The 21,351-nt window shown below is 55.9% G+C and overlaps 1 protein-coding gene across 1 annotated transcript in view; it reads right to left on the reverse strand.

Annotated features, from left to right (window-relative positions):
• Positions 1 to 1,077: 1,077 nt before the first annotated feature.
• SARS2 (seryl-tRNA synthetase 2, mitochondrial) overlaps positions 1,078 to 21,351 on the reverse strand; it is a 34,537-nt gene continuing 14,263 nt past the window's right edge. The window contains exons 9-23 of the mRNA XM_030544340.1: positions 20,900 to 20,995; positions 18,547 to 18,576; positions 16,968 to 17,108; positions 14,945 to 14,999; positions 13,947 to 14,010; positions 9,682 to 9,787; positions 8,881 to 8,928; positions 8,070 to 8,178; positions 6,257 to 6,302; positions 5,556 to 5,643; positions 4,801 to 4,913; positions 4,493 to 4,586; positions 3,920 to 4,012; positions 3,225 to 3,290; positions 1,078 to 2,188 (exon numbers count right to left, since the gene is read on the reverse strand). Coding sequence (XP_030400200.1) covers positions 2,072 to 2,188; positions 3,225 to 3,290; positions 3,920 to 4,012; positions 4,493 to 4,586; positions 4,801 to 4,913; positions 5,556 to 5,643; positions 6,257 to 6,302; positions 8,070 to 8,178; positions 8,881 to 8,928; positions 9,682 to 9,787; positions 13,947 to 14,010; positions 14,945 to 14,999; positions 16,968 to 17,108; positions 18,547 to 18,576; positions 20,900 to 20,995 — 1,266 coding nt within the window. The 3' untranslated portion in view covers positions 1,078 to 2,071. The remainder of the gene's footprint in view (positions 2,189 to 3,224; positions 3,291 to 3,919; positions 4,013 to 4,492; positions 4,587 to 4,800; positions 4,914 to 5,555; positions 5,644 to 6,256; positions 6,303 to 8,069; positions 8,179 to 8,880; positions 8,929 to 9,681; positions 9,788 to 13,946; positions 14,011 to 14,944; positions 15,000 to 16,967; positions 17,109 to 18,546; positions 18,577 to 20,899; positions 20,996 to 21,351) is intronic.

Here is a 21,351-nt window from a genome sequence, read left to right on the forward strand (position 1 = left end):
GGCCACAGAAGGAATTGAATCAAACCGGGCAGCAGGGCAAATTTCTCAGCAGCTGTCAGGAGGTTTTCACATGCACCTGGACTACTCACCTCTCTCTGAAACTGGCCAGCAAGGGCAGAGGTGATGGACAAAACAGATTTGTCCTACCACGTCTCTGGGATCCCAGTGTGACTACCGCCAATCCAGTCGCACCGGGGTTTGTTGTTCTTCGAGCAGTCGGCACTGTTCAGCTGCTGCGCTCCACACCAGAAGCGGCTGCATTTCAGCCCAGGGGGAGCGATCCCTGTATAAACAGCGGCCATCTTTCCACCCCAGAGGTGGCAGCATTTCAGTGCTGGGGGAGGATCCCTGGATAAACAACTGTTGGCTGCCACCTTGGGGTTGGAAGGATTTCGTTGGTGGGGAGAGATCCTTGTATAAACAGCTGCCACCTTCAACCCCAGAGGAGGGAGCATCTCAGGGCTGGGTGAATTATTTGTCTATAAGCAGCTGTCACCCCAAACCCCACAGGTGGCTGCATCTCAGCACCAGGGGAGTGATCCCTGTATAAACAGCTGTCACCTTTCCACACCAGAGGTGGCTGCCTCTCAGTGCCGGACAGCAGTTCTGTACAATCACGAAGGGTCAGATCCTGCCCCGAAGGCAGGGAAACCACTGCCCAGGAGAGTTGTTCCAGTACCCCGCACCCCTCTAAGTGCCCTGTCCTTCAGGAGTCGCTCTCCACTGTGGAATAACGGCTGGAGTACAGAGGAGCAGGGGGTGCAGGAGCACTGGCAGGGCTGATCCAAAGCACACGGAGGTCAACGAAGATGCTGGGTCAGGTCCTTCCAGCCCAACTATCCTCCCCCTGCCTAGAGAAGCCTTGGCTGAGGATCCACAAAGCCAGGAGGGGAGGGGTCACTCCCGTTCCACACAGTGGGAAACAAAGTGATTTGTTCCAAGGTCATGAGTCAGTGGCGGAGCTGGGAGAGAACTCAGGAGTCCTGACTTCCAACCCCCTTGCTGTAACCCACTGGACTCCCCCGTCTCCTCCCCAACCAGTTTGTGTTGTAAGCAGTGACCCCTTGAGAATAGAAAAACCTTTTTCAATTGCAGATTTAATGGGTGGCACAATCTCATTGTCTTGATTGGCGGCTCTAGGCAGCCCATGCCCCACCTTGGCAGCCACCCCACTCAGGTATCTCTCTCCCCCTCTGACCCTCTTGGCTGGGATCCCGCCCCCCTGCAGTCAGTCCAGTGACCGATCAGGGAGCCTGGATCCCCCTCTCCTTCCCCATAGCACGGGCAGCTGCAAGGGCGAACACACTGTCCCCCTGCTTGGCTGCCACAGCCCCTGGGGGACCCTGGCTGCGGCCAAGGGGAGAGACCAGTCTCCATTGCCCGTTCTGCTGAGGCAGCCGGTAAGAATCGGTGCCGATCCTGCTGTGTGACACTGCTCCACCGGGGAACTGGGCTGAGACCCGGCAAACTCGTTTCACGTCAGGGTCTCCGAAGGGCTGGCCGATGGGAACATGCCGCAGCCAGTGCCGGCCTGAGTCGGATGAGAACCGGCGGCCCGCGGGGCAAAAAACTCTTGATCTCGTCAGCCACCAGCTCCATCGGCAGGGAGGTCACAGAGCAGGACACGGAGAGGGAATTGTTAAGGGGGGAATGAATCTAGCCAAGGCCCCAGCATGCCCCCCAAAGGCCTGTAAGCCAGATCTCTCCTCCCCCTCGCCAGGGGTTACTGATGGAAGAACCCAAGAGTCCTGGGGAGAAAACAGCTCCTTGCCTCTTGCCAGTGCTGGGGTCTGGCTCCAGGCAGCGCAATCCAGGGCCGGAAGGATCTTGGGGTTTCTGAAGCACCTCAGACCCCATCCACATCGGCCCCATCCAGGTGCCACAGACCAACTCGAGGGGGCAGAAGAAGGGACAGGTCACAAGCCACCAAGAATAACCTGGGTGCGGCTCAGAGCCAGAAAACAAGCCAGGAAAGGCCTCTCTGAACGCTGCCAGGGTGCGTGCGTCTCGTCTGCGTCTGGCTGGGATCCCCGATGGCTGGTCCCCGGTACAGCCGCTCCTGGTAGGCTGCTCAGCGGCGCTTGGGCTGGTTGGGCCCAATGTATTTCAAGGGGGCGTAGCTGGGTTTGACGATGGTTTCCACGCCCAGGAACGGCTGCAGGATCGCAGGGACTCGGACGCTGCCATCCTGGGGGAGGAGTGGGGCAGGAAGCAGTTAACACACACACACTAAACAACAGTGGTGACTGAAGATATTACCCGCCAGCTCCCATCTGGAGCCCACCCCACCACCCTGGCTCCGGGTCTCCGTCTGCCTGGGCAGAGGGATGCTCCCTGCCCCCGAAAAAAACTTGGATCTCAGGGTGGGTTGGGGGGAGGGAAATCTCCTCTGGAATGGGGCATGCACTGCTGGGCCACCCTGATTTTCTGCGTTGCTCTCCAGCTGACGGAGAGAAGCGGGGCAGGGAGGAATTTTCCCCTGGCTTAGCTGGGACATGGGGATTTCCCCCACACACCCCACTTTCCTCCATAGCGAGGGGCGCGGGATCATCTGGGGAGATCTCCCCTCCTCAACTCCCTGCACGTGCAGGGGCACTGGGGGCCCCTTGCTCTCGGGGACCAACACTCTGGCTTGCCCCACGCTGTGAGCGCAGGCCAGCGATCTCCGGGCGCTGCTTAACGGCCTGTGCCATGCAGGAGGTCGGCCCCGTCTCGCCTGAAACGGGAACCGGGAAAGTGCCTGCTACATTCAGCCCCTGCCTAGCTCCCTTTCAGTGAGGGAATCTCCCCACTTCTCTACTCCAGGCTGGGGCAGAGAAACCGAGGCTGCCACAATGCTGCCCTCTCTCCCTGGGCCGTGTGGCCAGCCCCCTCCGCCCTGCTGCTCGTCAGCGGGGACCAGAGGTGAGAGTAAGCCAGTACGGCACGGCATGGCACGGCGTACCGACAAGAGCCAGTACGCCGTGCCGGACTAGACTGGCTTCTGCAGCGGTGATTTAAAGGGCTCAGGACTCCAGCTGCTGTGGGGAGCCCTGGGCCCTTTAAGAAGCCGCTGGAGCTCCGGTAGCCGGGCTCGGGTGGGGATTTAAAGGGCCCAGAGCTCCGGCCACTACTTTCAGCCCCCGTGGGGACAGCTGCCCCCAGGGCCAGGAGGTGCCAAGCCCAGGAGCCGAACACAGGGCACATGGGGTACGGACGTCCCCCCTGGCAGGACGGGAGCGCACCTGGAGCTGGTTGGACTCCAGCAGAGCGATCAGCACCCGTGGGATGGCGCAGGCCGTGCCGTTGACCTGGGGAGAACAGAGTGAATGACGCGTGGGGTGGGGGTGGGGTGTTAGTCCCACCCTCCCCACAGCCGCTCACCAGCCAGTGACCTGCCTCTGCCGGCCTCCTGAGCAGCCCCGGGACCTGTAGCCATGAAAATCAACCCCATTTGCTCGCCCCCAAGGCAGGTGGATTAACTAACATGCAACTTTCCCCCTGCACAATCCAACCTGACAGACAAAGGGACCCCTCACCCGGTACTGAGATGCAGCCCCCTCTGGGCTGGGTGCTGTTTATACAAGGATCCACTGCCTGGCACTGAGATGCACATGCCCCTGGGGCGGGGCACAGGGGCCATTTATACAGGGACTCCTTGCCCGGCGCTGAGATGTAGCCACCTCTGGGGTGGGGCATGGGGGCTGTTTATACAAGGACCCCTTGCCTGGGGCTGAGATGCAGCCACTTCTGGGGTGGAGCGCGGGGGCCGTTTATACAGGGCTGAGGTGCAGCATCAGGCTCTGTTAGGTCTCCCACTGCTAGATCTGATGCTCCCGTGAAATCGCCTGAGAAATGCCCCTCACTCCTTCTCCCCTAGGGTTTTCCTTTGGGGTGTGCGTGCGTGTGTTCCCCATTTCCCTGCCACCCGGGTGCTCACCGTATGCGCGTAGCGGAGCTGCCCCGTCCGGTCGTAGTACATGATGTTAAGGCGCCGGCTCTGGTAGTCAGTGCAATTGGAGGTGCTGGAGATCTGGGGAAGCGAAGAGGGGCCATGTGGCGGGAAGTGGCTTGGGGGACAGCAGTCATGTGACACACAAAAGCAGTCACGTGACCCGCCAAAGGAGTTAGGGTGTCCCCACATCCAGACCAGTCTGCCCCACACCCCTGCCTTTTCCCTGCCTCCCCAGGACAGACCAGTGGGCCTGGTGCCTACACCCCACTCCCCCCAGTCATCACAAATGGACCCACCCTCCCAGTGCATTTGCATTAAGGGGGTAGGTGATTTGATATCTCCTTCCTGACCCCTCCCACGGCTATCCACTCTGCGCCCTGAAGCATGAGGGTGGACAGCCGCTGTGGTTGGGATTCTAACCTAAGGGAGCCAAGGCACATGGGGCAGCAGGAGACATCAGCCAGGGCTGCCACTTCACCCCAGATCCCCTGGAAAAGCTGCTCACTTGGTGCCTGGATTCCTCCCCACAGGCCCACCGCTCCAGCTGGCAGCTCTCACCTCACCATACTTGCCCCTGCCGGGCATCCAGGCTTCGATGTCGTATTTCCGGTAGGCAGGCAGCCCGAGCTCCTGGGTGGGCATATCCAGGACCCTGCCGCGGAGACACCAATCAGGCAGGTGGTGGCAGGAGGTACGGACCAATCCCAGCACTCGGGGCACCTAGCCTGGAGCAGGGCTGGGGCTGCTGGTGCCGATTTCCCCAGACAAGCAGGCATGGCGGCAGCGTAACCTTTGTGGGGGTGCCCCCCACCCCGCCCCTTCTGACAAGGGCCTGCAGAACTCCCAGCCTCCCTTCCCTCACTCACTTGTAGTGTAGGCCCAGCTCGGAGAAGATCTCCTTCTGCAGGGCGAGGAACTCCTCCAGCAGGGCGGTGCTCTCCTCCCCGCTCTCCGCCGCCGTCACCCCGAACATCTCCACCTGGGGGGGAGGAAACTGGCACGTCAGGCGGGAGGAGCCGCTTCCACCATGCCTGGTACCGGTGCCACTCCTCGCGCTGTCCCATGGGCCTTTTATTGGGGAGGGGTCCCAGGCTGCCCCCTCCTTGACCTGCATCAACCCTGTCCCTCGGGGATGGGATCTCAGACTGCCACCCTGCTGCAAATGCCCTGCCAGGCTGGTGGGGAGTGGGCAGCCCAGAGGGTGTCGGTTCAGCCCCGGGGAGGAGGCGCTGGTGGTCCGTTCCCCCATCGGGTCAGAGGCTAGGGCAGGACAGAGGGTCTCAGTCCAGGTCGCAGGTGCTGACACAGATAAGCCCCCTCGGCCAGTAGCTGGAGAAGCCCAGAGCAAGATCCAGCATGGAAACTAAGCACCTCTCTGCTCACCTTCTTCCCCTACACCAGCAAAGGGAAGGTGGCCGTGGTTCTTGGAGAGGGGTCTAGTGGTTAGAGCAGGTGGGGCTGGGCACCAGGACTCCTGAGTTCTATCTCCCGTTCTGGGAGGGGAGTGGGGTCCAGTGGTTAGAGTGGGGGGGCTGGGCACCAGGACTCTTGGGTTCTAATCTCCCACTCCCCCTGGCCCCCTAATTCCTGCTTTCCCTAAGGGAACGCACAGCACCCTTACCTTGGTGAACTGATGGACTCTGTACAACCCCCAGGGCTCCTTGCCGGTGTCTGTCTCGGTTCTGTAGCACGTGCTGGAACACACGGTTCTGGCAGAGGGAAAAGGGACAGGCCAGGCCATGAAATTAAACCCACTGCTCCAGCCCTCTCCAGGGGTGGGGGGGGGGAAAGAAACCCCACAGCTGCCATGGGGGTGAGCAGCATTAACCCCACTGGACAGAGTGGGGAAACTGAGGCAGCGAAGTTCAGACTTTGCCCTGTTCGACTCCGAGCCAGGAACAGAACCCCAGGACTCCGCGGGAGTGAGGTCTCGGAGCAGGCTGGGGAGTGAAGGAAGTTGTGAGTCTGGATTCCTGGATGCTATTTTGGGCTCTGCGATGGGAGTGGTGCCTAGTGGTTAGAGTGTGGTGGGGGGTGGGGGGGAGGTTCCTAGGTTCAGGATTCCTAGGTTCTATTCCCCCTAGCAAAATACACCAAGAATTTCCGGCTGAGCCAGGGAGCTTCCAGGGTGGGTGGAATACGGGGCGTGTGCCCGGGACGGTGAGTGCTGCGGGGGAGAAGGCTCTTGTGCGAGTGCGGTGGGATTGCACGGAGGGGCCAGGCAAAGGGCCGGGGCTGGGGCTGGGAGGGGAGCAGAGAGACAGATTAGGAAAGAAGAAGCCGATTCTGAAAAACAAAGTTGAGCAAGTGGAAGGTTATTACCTGACTGGCATGTCCTCCAGATTCACAGCATGATCCATGAAGTAGCCTGGAAAAGGGGGAGGGGGTTCAGTGAGGGGCACAGAAGAGGGCGATGGGGTGGCCCCCTCCTTGTGCTGGGCACGCTAAGCCCTTCTCCTGGATACAGCAGCAAGGAGACCTTGGCCCCTGCGCTGCTGGATGGCTGGAAAAAGCAGGGACTAGACAGAGCCCCCTGTAGCAACGTTAGAGATTTCTTGCTGGGCTGGCTAGCGACCATCCTGCTGGCTCAGCAGAGGAGAGAAACCACGTTCCCTGTAGGATCTAAAGCCACCAGGGGAGTATTAATGTAACCCCCCCAGTTGAAACAAGGAACTTCCCCCCCCTTCTCACCACCATGGGGACAGCACAGGCTGCTCACCCTGGCTCAAAGGTCCTGGTACACGATGCACTTGGAAGAGCACAAAGCGCCCACCCTGATCTAGGGCAGAGGGTCACTCATGCTCCAGCCCAGAGACAGGCCTGGCTGGGTGCCCGGAGGTCTTTGAGACCTGCCAGCTGGAAGACGGGGGAGCACTGGCAGTTCCTGGTTTGGGTTTTCTCCCCCGGGTGTTCTCCCTGGAGCGCTTTTGTTCTGAATAAACAGGCCGCAGCTAGCCACCGGGCCGAAGGAACAGAGGGGCGGGGGCTGAGCTGCAGGCGGATCCGTGGCAGCCGGTGGGTTAAGGCTACGCCGGAGCTTGGAGCAGAGGTACCCAACTCTCTAATACCCAGGCTGTTCATCAATATCTGGAGAAACCCCCCGGGACTGGCGGAAGACACAAGCCTATGGCACGCTGGAGGAACCAGGCACAGAAACGGGATGGCGTTTGTCCACTGGCCACTGCGTGACAGACCCAGCCTCAAAACGAACGAAGGCAGCATTGGGCAAACCTGGGCAGACTGGCAGCGCTCGGCCGCTATTCCCCCGGCTGCACCCAAGCGCTGAGGACCCGGCGGAGCTTGGAGACGCCTGGAAGGAAGCCACGCAGCGTGGGCACGGCCGCTGCGTCTGAGCGCTCTGCTGGGGACATACCTGCCCTCACTCCGGTCATGTGAGCGTGCGAAAAAGTGTGCCCGGAGCAGAGTCAGGGAAAGTCTGAGGACGTGCCTGGGGTCTCGGAGTGGAGGGGCCACACCGCTATTCTTAGCCTGCTAGCTCCGTCAGAGCTGGGAATGGCAGCTCTCAGCTCCAGGGCAGACAAACTCAAAGCCCCCTGCCGGGAGGAAGAGGACAGAGGGATCCTGCCCCGATGAAGGTGCCGGCTGGAGGGCTGAGATCTAAGCGGAGAGGCAGGTGCTGGTGGAGTTCCTAGCTCCCGGAGCATTCGAGGAGCTCGAGAAAAGCTGCTTAACCCAGTTTCTAAGGGCCTGGCCCCAGAGCCTCCAAACTTACAATCGAAAAACAGGTTTTCCCAGGTCTAGGTCTGGTCCCTTCTCTCTTTTGCTCAGCTTCCCTTTCCTGTTTACACACAGCCCCAGTCCGGAGCAGGGCACACCGTGATCGCACCCTGGCTGCCAGCTCCAGCTGGTCCCTTAAAGGGGTAATACGCCCCGCCACCAGTGTGGGGTCGGAGGTGCAGCGAATGCAGAACCCTAAACAATCAGACATCAGCCCAGGGGCCTGGCCCCCCCCCCGGGGCTCAGGGATAAGACCAACCTCATCTCACATTGACCTGGGCCCTTCCACTCCATCCCCACTAGCGCTGCTGAAATGCGACCACCTCTGGGGCACAGCGTCTTTCAGTGTTGCAGCTGGACGCGGAGGAAGGACACGGCCCACTGGTTCCTGCCTCACCTGCGATGCCGACCTCGGAGGTGCCAGCCAGGCACAGGTCCTCGAAGCGGGACGGGTCGATGTTGTACACCGGGGATGGGACGGCATTGGGCTGCATTCCACAGCCTTCCTGGTGGGCAGAGGTTGCAGAGCCCTGGTTATTTCCATGGTGTCCAGCTCTCCGGCAGAGCACCCCAGCCCTGCACCCCCAGTCCTGGGTGGCCACCCTGTTGGCTCATCCAGAATCACGCTGTCCTTCCTCCCTCCCTCCCGAATTCCAGGTTCCGAGAGGTGGCCGGACACTCTGCATGGCCGATAGACCCACAGCCCTGCTACGAGTGGGAGAAAGGGAGAGCAAGACCGCCAGGGCCTGGAGCAGGGTGGGCAGATCCCCGGGGAGCACCAGTAACACGAGGAGGAGCAATGTACGACCCTGGGAATACAGGGCTTGGGGGAAGTCGGACCAGCTGCCACTCTCAATGTAGGGCTGAGGGATGGGGTGGGTGCCTGGGAGCTGGGGGCAGAGAGGGACCTGGGAGCGGCATCACAGAGCGGGGGGCAGAACGGGCACCCGGGAATTGGCACTGCTGGGAATGCAGAGACAGGGGTCGGGAGCCAGCGGCACTGGGATCCCAGAGCTGGGGACAGACGGGATCAAGCTGTAATAGGAACACGGGGATAGAGGAGTCAGGGACCAGTGCTGGGAACACGGTGCCGAGCCAGCCAGCCTCTGGGAGACCCTACTGCCAAGGCCAGCAGAGAAAGGGGGGAATCAGGGACGTCCGCGTTCCTGGGAAGGGAGGGACTGGGGCTCCGTCCCCAGAGCACTTACGAACACGGCGCCTCGCAGCAGGTCGGGAACGGCCATGGGAATGAAGCCCTAGGCGGGGAGAGAGAAAGGAGAAGATACTACAGGCCAGCACTCAGCAGCGGACCCAGGGCGACTGCCTCTTCTCCCAGCATGCCCTACAGGGACCCCGGTGGGGGGGTTGGGCTCTAGGACCCCATTCAGCCTCTGTGGAGGCTGCCGACCAGGGGGTTGAATTCTGGGGGCGGTTTGGCGTTGCCGACGGCAGGAGCTGGCCTGAGACTGATGAAATGCTGGACACAGGGTCTATCCAAGGGGGGACAAGGAGCAGCAACTCAGAGGTGAAAGCCTCAAAATCCTATTAATGAACCGAATCCTTGACACCCCCTCAAACATGGGCTAGTCAGTGGCACACTCTGGAACAGAACCTAGCAGTCTGGATGACGACTCCTCCCCTATTTCCCCCCCTGCTGTAACCACTGGACTCCACTTCCCTCCCAATAGAACCCAGCAGTCTTGGCTCCTGACCACACCCTTCCCTTCCACAGCTGGGAGCAGAACCCAGGAGTCCTGACTCTCTGCTCTAACCACTAGATTCCACTCCTACCCTTCCCAAACCCAGAAATAGAGCCCAGGATCCCAACCTCCCTGGTCCCACCCTGCTCTCCCCACCCCCCTTCCAGAGCTGGGAACAGAACCCCGGAGTCCTGACTCCAGGCCACCAGACCCCACTCTGCTCCCAAAGCTGGGGAGAGAGCCCAGACGCCTCGCACCCTGCTCCAAACACTAGATCGTGCTGCCCCCACGCCGCACGGCTGGAAGTACCTGTTTCACCAACTTGCTGACAGTGAACTGGACGAGGGCGTGCTGGAGCATGGCTCCAGCCCCTCGGAGATAATAGGAGCGGTGGCCTGAGATGTGAGAGAGGCGCCTGTACAGGGAGAGACAGGAAGAGAGACCATTTCAAGCCACTTCCACTGGGCAACATGCTCCCGGAATCATGGCACAGCGGGCACAGCCCTAACCTGGAGCCCAGCTCTGCCGCTGACTCCCTGTGCGATCATGGCCAAGTCACTTAGTCTCTCCGGGCCTCAGTTTCCCCAGCTGTATAACAGCACTGCCCTACCTCACGGGGAAGGGTTGCAGGGAGCTTCAGACTGTCAGTCACCATTCCAGGACACTGAGCAATTGGAGAAGGCTCAGAGAACAATCAAAGGCTCGGAAAACCTGCCATATAACGAGACACTCAATCTACACAACTTAACAAAGAGACGTTTAAGGGGCAGCTTGGCCGCTGTCTATAAGTACCTCCGCGGGGAACAACTATTTAATAACAGGCTCTTCAGTCCAGCAGAGACAGGCCTAACGTGATGTCACCGCTGGAAGCTGGACAAATTCAGATAGGAATAAGGCATAAATTTTACAGGTGAGGGGAATTAGCCATTGGCGCAACTGACCCAGCGTCGTGGGGGATTCTCCATCACGGACAATGTTTAAATCAAGAATGGGTGTTATGCTAAAAGTTCTGCTTTGGGGCTGTTCTCTGGCCTGGGCTATACAGGGGTCAGCCCAGACGATCACCGTGGTCCCTTCAGGAGGGGAATCTGTGCCGATCCGAGGGTGATGGGCGAAGGAATGGAGAGCTGTTGTCCCGTTTAATAGACAAAGGGGCCAGATTCGCCTCTGGAGTAAAACCTTTCTGGAGCCAGGGGAGCATTTTGAAGAGGGAGAGAAATTGACCAAGGGTTTCAATCGACTCACGAAGCCAGGACACAGGTGCCAGCCGCGTGACGCCCGCGCGGACGCAGAGAGAGGAGCCTTTTTCCATGACGGGCCATCACCCCACCCGAGGGCAGTGGGGGAGTCGAGGGAGGCGCGCCTGATGTCGGAAAGTGCCTGAGGCCCACAGCCGAACAACAGGGAGGAGAAAGGGCAGCCCATACAACATTTATGGCCTCTCTATTCTGCAGGAGGCCGGGGCGTCAGCAATCAGCTAATGGGGACTGAGAGAGCGACAGCTGATCTGCCACTCATGGCCCCTGAGGCGTCCAGAAACAGCAGGTGGCTGAGCACTTTAGTGCCACCCAATGCCCCGGCTACAAGAACAACAGGCCTATTGGACGGTGCCCTGAGGACCAGGCAGGTCTCCTCTTTGATGTGGTTAGAGCAGGGGTGTGGGGGTGCATCAGGACTCCTGGGTTCTATCCTCAGTCCAACCTCTGAATCCCTCTGACAGCTAGTCAAGTCACTGCCTTACGCTGTGCCTCAGTTTCCCCCACTTAGGAAGTGGAGAGAATAGGACGTCCCAGCCTCTCCAGGGTGGGGTTTTTAGAAGGGCTGATTCAGGGTGGTGAAGCTTGAGATCTTTGCCATTGCACAGAAAGGAGGGAACTGGGAGAGAGAGAGAGGGGTGAAGGGACTTGCCACCAACTCACACAGCAAGGCAGTGTCAGAGCCAGAAACAGAACCTGGGAATCCTGACTCCCATTCCTGCCAACTCTAACCACTAGACCCCGCTCCCCTCCCAGAGCTGGGAACAGAACCCAGGAATCCTGACTCCATTCCCCTGGTTATAACCACTAGACCCCGCTCCCCTCCCAGAGCCAGGTACAGAACTCAGAGTCCTGACTCAGGCCCCCTTTGCTCTAATCACTAGACCCCACTTCCTCTTTGCATTTCAAACCTAGGATCTTCCGTGAACGTGTCCAATGGGACCCGTCTTCCCATGTCAGCTGGTAGCTGTGTGCTCCAGCTTAGCCAGGGCAGATCACACTGTTAACTACCAAAAAGGCCAGAGGTAGGTTCCCAAGAATCAGTGTCTGACAGCTGCCATTTTGGGACACATCCCGGGGGGGGACTGAACCAGGCACATGGAAAGCTGAAATCACAAGCTGCTACGAGGCAGGCCTCTCAATCTGGCTCTTAACAGACTTGCATCCCCTATGGACACGAGCCATGTAACACACATGGTCCAGCATGTGGCACTTGGGCATTAAAGAGCCAGATCCGCAGCTGGTTTAAGCTGCCAGAGCTCCACCGAACTCCGTGGTGATCCATCCCTTTGTAGCTGGCCGAGGACCTGGGTCGGTGACGATGGCTGTTTCTTTTTCTGCCTTCCCAGGTCTGCGGTGTTCTGCCTAGCCAGCAGGCAGTCACTCCCCCAGCAACCATCTGCTGTCCTGCCAGAGAAAGTTTACGGCTCTCCCCACACAGAGCGCAAAAGATGCAAGGCATATATGCCTGATGGCGGGCGGGCGACATTTACGAGTGATTGGTGGCTTCTTGGGCTACCTTATCTTGGCTGTTTTTAAAGAGACAAGCCCTTCGACTCAAACAAGCCCCAATCTGATATCCTGCCTGGACTAAGCTTCTGCTCTCTTCCCCCCCAGGATTGCCCAGGTAGACTGCATCCCCCCAGGGCCTGATTTTCACAGGTGCCTAGCACCCACAATGCTGAGATCATCCGCTCAGCTCCACTCAAAGGCAAGCCCCCGGCCAATCAATCCTCAGCTCCCTCTGATTAGATGTATTCTAGGAGCCCCACTGAAACCAGGGCCCTGCAGAGGCAGTCCCCACCCCAAGGAGCTCACAGGCTGAGGTTAGGGTTGGGAGGGGGAAACTGAGGCACAGAGTGAGCATGTGACTTGCCCAAGGTTACTCAGCATGTCAGTGGCAGAGACAGGAATGGAACGCAGGTGTCTGGATTCCTGTGCCTCGGTCCTTAGGCCGCAATGTCTTCCTTGTTACTTTACCCCGCAGGAGACCTGAGCGTGTTCCTTGCCCGAGCTATCCAGAGCCTCTGGCCTCCATCACCCGGGTTTCAAAAACCCCGAAGGACACACGACGTTTATGAACCAAGCAAGTTACAACCACGGCTGTGAAACTGATTTACTGGGCTGCTCGGGAACAGCTACCTCTCGCTCTCCCACCCCCTCATCTGGCCCCCTCCCTTCCAATCTGCTGCCTGCAACAGGCAGAAATTTTCAGCCTCACAACCATCTAGCCCAGCCACCGCTCAGGAGAGCAGACAGCTCCCTTCTCATCCCCTGGGGGTCCCCCGAGGGCAGGCGCAGCGGCCAGCTGCCTCGTCAATGTGGTAGCAAGACGCAGTCTCCCCAAACCTGACCCTCTGCCAGAGACAGGAGGGTACAAACGCTGGAGAGGGGCCTAGCAAGTCACGGCCCTTTAGGCGCCAAGGGTCTGACGCTCAGTTATATTTGGGACCCTCGGGCAGTGTAAGGGGAATCGCACCGTGTGTGGAGATGGCCCTGAGAATCCACCCTGTGCAGTGGGTGGGATGCAACTGGCACAGGGCCTGTCCCACAGCATGGGTGGAGCAGGGACGTGGCCGGAGCGCACTGTGCTGTGGTTATTCATTGCCACTGTGGCCCATGGCGGTGGAGAATGGGTTAGAGAGGCCCTGAAGCTTTGCACCTTATTTCAGTCTATTTGTCCAGCTTCAACTTCCAACCAACGGATCTTGTCAGGGCTTTGTCTGCAAGACCGCAGAGCCCTCGCTTGTCACGTTTCTGCTCTCCACGTACGCACTCAGAGCCTGTGATCAGGCTCTCCTTAACCTTCTCTTTGTTACGCTAAAACGCCGGCTGGGCTTTTTGAGTCTAAGGCAGGTTTTCTAACCCTTTCACCAGTCCCGTGGCTCCCCTCTGACCAACATCCCTCCTGAATTATGGACACGGGATTCCAGCCGCGGTCACACTACCCAATATAGTCATGATACTCAAGGCATGGAGTCCCCTTGCAGCCTTTCAGCACATGGGATCAGCAGTGACGGTGGCTTTTGGATGCGCACAGCAGGCTGAGAACCACAAACTGGGATTGCTTTGGGGGAGGGGTTTAATTTGTCTCCAAACATCCCTCATTTTGGGGAGCGGGACAGGGGGGAAGAGGGGAGATGCATCAAGATTACTTTTCTGGCTTTGCTCTCTGACGAATTTAAGGGAACTCCGTAGCTGGACGGCCTAAGCCTATGTATCAGGCAGGCCGTGGTCTCGGATTTCAACCCAAAGTTCAGTGTAATGTAGCCCTAACAACAAACCCTTCCCCCTGCCCCGCGCATCCCCCCATCTTACCTTTGTCTGACGATATCCAGGTCCTCCCCAATTTCCAGGTGCCCCTTCACTTTGAAATCAAAAGCTAAAATGAAGTGGAGGGGAAACAAAGGGTTAAAGTCACAACGGGGTCCCAGGAGACACATCACAGCTGTAGGGGACTCTTCCCCTCCCTGAACTCAACGGACACAGTATTCGCCAGGTGCATCTACTGCGCAGGATCCAGAGCGCAAAAAGTACTTTGCAGTCGGGCAAGCGTTGGCCCCTGTTACAGTGGGGGAAACTGAGGCATAGAGCAGGGACGTGACTTGCTCAAGGTCGCAAATGAAGCCAGTGACAGAGCTGGGAAGACATGGTCAAAATTGTTCTCTCTCTCAACTGCAGGACAGGACCCAGGAGTCCTGACACTCAATCACTCTCTGCTCTAACCCTTTAAATCCCACTCCCCTCCCACAGCTGGGGACAGAACCCAGGAGTCTGGTCTCTCAGCCCTCTTCTGCTCTAACCATTAGACCCCACTCTCCGCCCAGAGCCTGGGATGCAACCCAGGAGCCCCGACACCCAAACTGCTAATGCATGAGTGACCACGCACTCCCACTATCGGCATTCTCCCCTCACAAGGATGATGCATGATTGCTCCCATCCTACATCTTAATATTGGGTGTATCCCCCCGACCTCAAAACACACACACTGCTGCCAAAGACCAACAGAACTCCACTGAGCCAGCTACTAGAGCTCTGTTCCCAGGCTCTCTCTGCCTGTAAGCTGCTGCTCTCAGAGTTCCCTGGGGCTCAAGGGGCCAAAGGCAGTCTTTCCCTTTCTCCCCAGCAGATGTTCCCATCTCCAAGGCAGATTTGGAGAAGGCAGGTCACAACCAAGGCTAACCGGGGGCCAGATCTCCCCAGGTGGGGGAAGATAGGATCAGGAATGCCAGCTGTAGATGGGCTTTGCAGCCGGCCAGTGTGACCCTCCTCCAAACACAGGGTCCAAAACCCCACTCTGAGAATCTGCTTCCTACCTGGTTTCTCTCCCACAACCTCCACCACCCTCGCTTGGCTCTCATCTCCGACGGGCTGGAGGAGGAAAGGTCAAAAGTCACATGGGACCACCACAAAGGTTCAAGAGAGGCGTGGGGAACGCACTCTGAACTCAAAGCGGACGAGCCCCACAATTCCATGGATCTCTCTCTCTCTGACCACTGAGAGGCTAACTGAATTCCGGGGTACCGGAAAGGGAATTGTGGGAGTTTGGGTGTTCGACCCAAAGTCCCACAGTTCCAATGGCAGCATGAGAAAAATCCTGCAATGCAGACTGCGCAGCAGAGGAACACTGCATGCTGGGATGCTTACCCAGAATGCAGTGGGCCTATTTACGATCTGCAGGGGAAGTAGCTTTGGCCGGTTTAGCAAGGAAGTGTGGACACACTCCTTTGGGTCAGTTATACCTGTATTATCAGAGCCAAGACACCCTTTCCGCAATAGGCAAGCCCTAGGTATGACTGGCTAGGTTCTCTAAGACCATAAGAACAGCCATACTGTGTCAGACCGAGGGTCCATCTAGCCCAGTATCTTGTCTCTGACAGTGGCCAGTATCAGAGCTTCAGGGGAGCAGGGCAATTCTGGAGAGATCCACTCTTTCTTCCCCTCCCGGCCTCTGTCAGTAACCACACCCAGACTCCCTGAATCGCGGAGGAGAGGTCATTGGTTAAAGGTGGGGAGCTAGGCACAAATCAATGTAGCTAATGGGAGGGGAGCAGGGTCTAGCAGTTAGAGCTGCAGATGCTCCACACCTTTAGAAAAAAAGTCAGGCCATGATATTGTAAGAATGGCCGTGTGCTACGCAAGGTGCAACACTCCCCTTAGTGGGTGTATGTAGGATGGATGGATAGATAGAGAAGATTTTAAAGGCCAGGACAAGGGACCATTAGATCATCTAGTCCAGGGGTGGCCAATCTGAGCCTGAGAAGGAGCCAGAATTTACCAATGTACGTTGCCAAAGAGCCGCAGTAATACGTCAGCAGCCCCTCTTCACCCCCCAGCAGCTCCCCCTTCTCTCCGCCTCTCCCATCCACCGGCCACCCCGCCAATTACAGCCTCCCCCTCCTTCCCCGCATCTCCCAATCAGCAGTTTCGTGGCGTGCAGCAGGCTCTGGGGGTGAGGAGCGAAGGGGCAGCAGGCTCAGGGGAGGGGGCGGGAAGGGGTGGAGTGGGGGCAGGGCCTGTGGCAGAGCCAGGGGTTGAGCAGTGAGCACCCCTCGGCACACTGGAAAGTTGGCGCGTGTAGCTCCAGCCCCGGAGTCGGTGCCTGTACAAGGAGCCGCATATTAACCTCCGGAGCCCCAGGTTGGCCACCCCTGCACTAGTCTGACCTCCTGTAGAGCACAGGGTGGAGATTTTTACCCAGCCACCCCTGTACTGAGTCCAAGCACTTGTGGCTGGCTAACGCGTCTTCCTGAAAGGCATCCAGTCGGGATTTGAAGCCATCGAGAGCTGGAGAACTGGTACCAATGGTTAATCACCTGCACTGTTTACTGGTGCCTTCTTTCTAACTGGACATGGTCCGGCTTTAACATCCAGCCGTTGGTTCTAGTTCTGCCTTTCTCTGCTCAATTAAAGAATCTTCTCATACCTGGTCCTTTCTCCCCGGGAAGGTACTGTATTTCTACACAGTGATCAAGTCACCTCTCCAGCTTCTCTCTGGGACACTGACCAGATCGAGCTCCTTAAGTCTCTTCCTGTCAGGCATTTCTTCCAGCCCTTGGACCCCTTTCACGGCTCTTCTCTGCACCCTCCCTTGCACACAAGCAGCTGTTTAAATCCAAGTTCAGGGACAGACTTGACTGAAATAAGGTGAAAGGTCTATATAGACATCTAAGCCCGGGTGACTGAATCCACATCCATTACAGGCTCCCAGCTTTACCGAGATCTCTTCTGTACTCAGAGTTTCCTACCAACTATAATGTTAAGCCTCCCAGTGTCTTGAGTGACTATTGTGCACCCGTACAGCAACCCTCTGTCCCATGATCCAGCAGCCCCGCTTACCACATCAGGGTGGGTCCAGTTCGGCAGTTTCAGAGCCTTCAGATAGTACTTTTCATCCAGCTCCAGCTCCTTCTGGTACAGGGAATTCAGCTGGTGACGTATTTCCCGCCCTCGGTTCCGTAGCATCTGGTAATCGGGAAGCTGTTTGGGGGAGCAGATGAGCATATAGCGAGGAGGAATGAGTCTCAGACAGATCCAGGATTAAAAAGGAGCCTGTTATGTATCCAATGGCTGAGTTTTATCATGCTCTTTGTGGTTCATCGCCCATATGCCCTGAGTATCACAGGATCTTCCCAACAGCTTGCACTCGGCACTGTATTACAGCGTTCATTTCCGCTGCCTCTTTCAACCATGAACCTCAAAGCAGCATCAGCCTCCATTGCGGGGTGGCAGCATCAGCCCCCTTTGGAAATTTAGAAACTGAGCACAGAAAGGCGACCCGCCCAGCATCACACAGTGGCAGACCCGGGGCCAGAACTCGGACATCAGGCCAGCCAGTCCTGTGTTCCAACAACTAATCCATGTGTCCCCTCCCAGAGCTGGGAACAGAACCATTCCACGGGACACCCATCACACGCTCTAACTGTCGGATAACCCCTCTCTTCTTTAAAGCCCTGAACATCGGTGATTTGAACTGCAGTAATGCCTAGAGGTCACAATGAAGACCAGAGCCTCATTGCATTAGGACAGAAAAAAAGAGACAGTTCATGCACCAGAGGGCGTAAAATCTAAATATAAAAGATGTATTTTACAGCTGGAGAACTGAGGCTCAGTGTCATACAGGAAGTCCAGTGCCCTAACCCCCCCATCCTGCCTTCCTCTCAAAGCCACCTGGCCACACCTCATCCTGTTGCCCCAACCTCCATCCTTCCTAGTGAAGGAGGATTTCTAAGGAGCTCTCCATGTGCTCCTGCCAGGGCTTGTAAGGTACGAGGCCTTCTGCTAACAGCACATTCATGCTAAAAGCAGGGAGGGGCCAAAACCAGCGGCCACAGATCAAACAGGTCATGTGGAGTCCTAGAAATGAAGCCTTCTAACACCGCTGATCATCTGCAGTTTTCTGTCGCACAGCTCCACTAATACATATCGATTCAGGTAGCTAGCAAGAAATCCAATGCCCCGTGCATGCTTAATGTCAATAGTTTAAAAGCCCACGTCAGTTTCTGGACTATTAGGTGTGGCCTTTGGGCTTCTGAAGGGATTATCAAAGCAGATCTGGGTTGCTACAGTCTGATCAATTTCAGATTTTCAGGGAATATTTCAGGCATCAAGAGGTAAAGTCCAATTGATTTGGGGGAGAATCGGAAAACGGGATTTCAGCGCTCTAAGTGAGAGCAAAGTCAGAGATCCAGTGTGGCCGTTTGCTGCAGCAGGTGGTGGATATCTTTCTGGCGCCCCCTGCTGCTGCTTATGCATCACAGACAACAGCTTAATATTCTGCTCTCCTGGGGTTTACCTCTCAGTCTACTTAAGGAATGAAGTGTGTGACCCTCTAGCGCCCATCTGCAGAGGTCAAGCGTGCACTTAATGCTTCATTCCGCTTCCACAGATTGTTACATTAGCAAAATCTGGCTCTTACCGCCTGCAACGTGCTCTGGTCCTGGGTCTCCTGGGAGGGAAAAAAGAAAAACAGTAGGTAGTAAGAGTTATTTCCTTGCTGAACGGTGTCTGACCTAAACAAAACAAAACCAGGGGTGCCTGGATTGTATGAAAGTGAGCACAGCTCCCCGGCATCTGCTCTCTTAAGGTTATTGAACAGAGCATCTACAATGACGGAAAGTTACACCAGCTATTAGAAACCACAAGCAGTGGGGGTTTTAAACATGGAAATATTGTATTGCACACTGGAGCTGTTTGGAAACATAGGGGAGAAGGGGGCTACCTAGGTCCCAGCATAAAATCTTACCCCAGGGCCTGGGAGTAAAGCTACATACTATGCTTGCGATTCTCTGCTAACTTATCTCAATTTTACAGAAGTGTAACTCCATCCACTTCCCTGGGGTCACTCCAGTTTTGCACTAGCATGAGGGGAGAATCAAGCCCAAAGATAGACGGCTGCTGGATTTTTCAAAGACCCACAAGAGTGAAATGGATCTAAAAGCAGGACAAACCCCATGGGGTGGGGTTAGAGAGCAGCGGTGGGTGCGGGGCAGAGCAGGCCAGGGTTCGTCAGTCATGCTTGGTAGGCGGCGAGGTGGAAGGAAAAAAAACCCAGACAAAACATGCATAAACGGCCCATAGAGTTAAGAAGAGAAACTCACAAGCAGCAAGTGGATTAAAAAGACCACGCTTAAAAATCATCGAAATCCAAAGTCACATATTTTGAGCTACCATGACAACCCATGAGGTCATACAGCGATAGACTGAAAGATGCACCCACTGAAGTCAATGGGAGTTTTGCCAACAGGAGTTGAGCCCAATTACAGTCCTTTGCTTTCTGGTAAAAAGCACTTGACAGACTCTCTAATGGATACAGTTCATCCAGCACTAAAATCAAGTCGTCGTCTCTAGAGCGATCGGGAGCTAGGATTGGTGACGGGAAGGGGAAGAAAATCTGACCCCCTATGCTTAAGAAACATGCCACATGGGGGTTTTAGTGTTCAGTTTCTAATGTTCTGGTCTCATCTGAACAATCCACATAACACAAACTATGGAGAATTTGAATTAATGGGAAGGATAAAGGTTTGTATCAACTGCTGGATCCAGGCTCTAGCTCCAGAGAGTCCAGAGGTTTCAAACCTGATGTCTGGTTCACTGTGTCATCCCCTCTGGCTACAGTAGATGGGACTGGACTAAATGACCAGTTCCAGTTCTACATTTCTGTGATTCTATACACAGAGGCACCTTTTCAAAAGGGCCTGAAGTCATTCACGGCCGAGGAGATGGCAGCTGAGGCACATGAAGCCAGGACACAGTGAATAAGGTGTCTATGTAATTTCTAGGGATCTCAGATAGGTTCTGGACCATGACGTAGAAAGTACGCTTATTAAGTTTGCGGACGATACCAAACTGGGAGGGATTGCAACTGCTTTGGAGGACAGGGTCAAAATTTAAAATGATCTGGACAAATTGGAGAAATAGTCTGAGGTAAACAGGATGAAGTTCAATAAAGATAAATGCAAAGTGCTCCACTTAGGAAGGAACAATCAGTTTCACACATACAGAATGGGAAGAAACTGTCTAGGAAGGAGTATGGCAGAAAGAGATCTAGGGGTCATAGTGGACCTCAAGCTTAATATGAGTCAACAGTGTGATACTGTTGCAAAAAAAAGCAAACGTGATTCTGGGATGCATTAACAGGTGTGTTGTAAACAAGACACGAGAAGTCATTCTTCCGCTTTACGCTGCGCTGGTTAGGCCTCAACTGGAATATTGTGTCCAGTTCTGGGCACCGCATTTCAAGAAAGATGTGGAGAAATTGGAGAGGGTCCAGAGAAGAGCAACAAGAATGATTAAAGGTCTAGAGAACATGACCTATGAAGGAAGGCTGAAACAATTGGGTTTGTTTAGTTTGGAAAAGAGAAGACTGAGAGGGGACATGATAGCAGTTTTCAGGTATCTAAAAGGGTGTCATCAGGAGGAGGGAGAAAACTTGTTCACCTTAGCCTCCAATGATAGAACAAGAAGCAATGGGCTTAAACTGCAGCAAAGGAGATTTAGGTTGGACATTAGGAAAAAGTTCCTAACTGTCAGGGTAGTTAAACTCGGGAATAGATTGCCTAGGGAAGTTGTGGAATCTCCATCTCTGGAGATATTTAAGAGTAGGTTAGATAAATGTCTATTAAGGATGGTCTAGACAGTATTTAGTCCTGCCATGAGGGCAGGGGACTGGACTCGATGACCTCTCGAGGTCCCTTCTAGTCCTAGAGTCTATGTGATAGGGGGGTATTTTTATTTTGGGGAATAGGATGGATGCTGTTGTGGAGACTCACCACAAGATATTTCACTTGAATGGAGACTTCCTCTTTCTCAGTTTCAAGTTTTCCAATCTCTTCCTGCACATTCACCAGTCTCTTCCACGTGGAGAGCTGGTGAGGATGGAAAACAAGCAGCGTGAGTGCTCATAGCTGGGGTTTCTCTAACAGTCGCTCCCCCAAACACTATAAAGGGCAGACATTTTCCATTCTGCAGATGATTTTTCCGTCTTGCTCTCCCAAACCCTCTCTATCTTCCTTTCACATATTCAAAGAATCACTTTCCTCCTGAATCCTCTTTCAGCTTAGCCTCCTAACCTTACACCCTTCCCTCCCAAATCCACCTCCTTTTCCAGCTTCGTCATGCCCTGATCTGTCTCCTTCACCATACAGAGGCAGCTGCAGCATTGCAACTTCTGTTCAGAACTTTACCCAAGCAGCAGAAATAGCAACAGGGATATTTACAAGGC

This window comes from Gopherus evgoodei, unplaced genomic scaffold (genome assembly GCF_007399415.2).
Source record: "Gopherus evgoodei ecotype Sinaloan lineage unplaced genomic scaffold, rGopEvg1_v1.p scaffold_34_arrow_ctg1, whole genome shotgun sequence".
In the NCBI taxonomy this organism is placed as follows: Eukaryota; Metazoa; Chordata; order Testudines; family Testudinidae; genus Gopherus; species Gopherus evgoodei.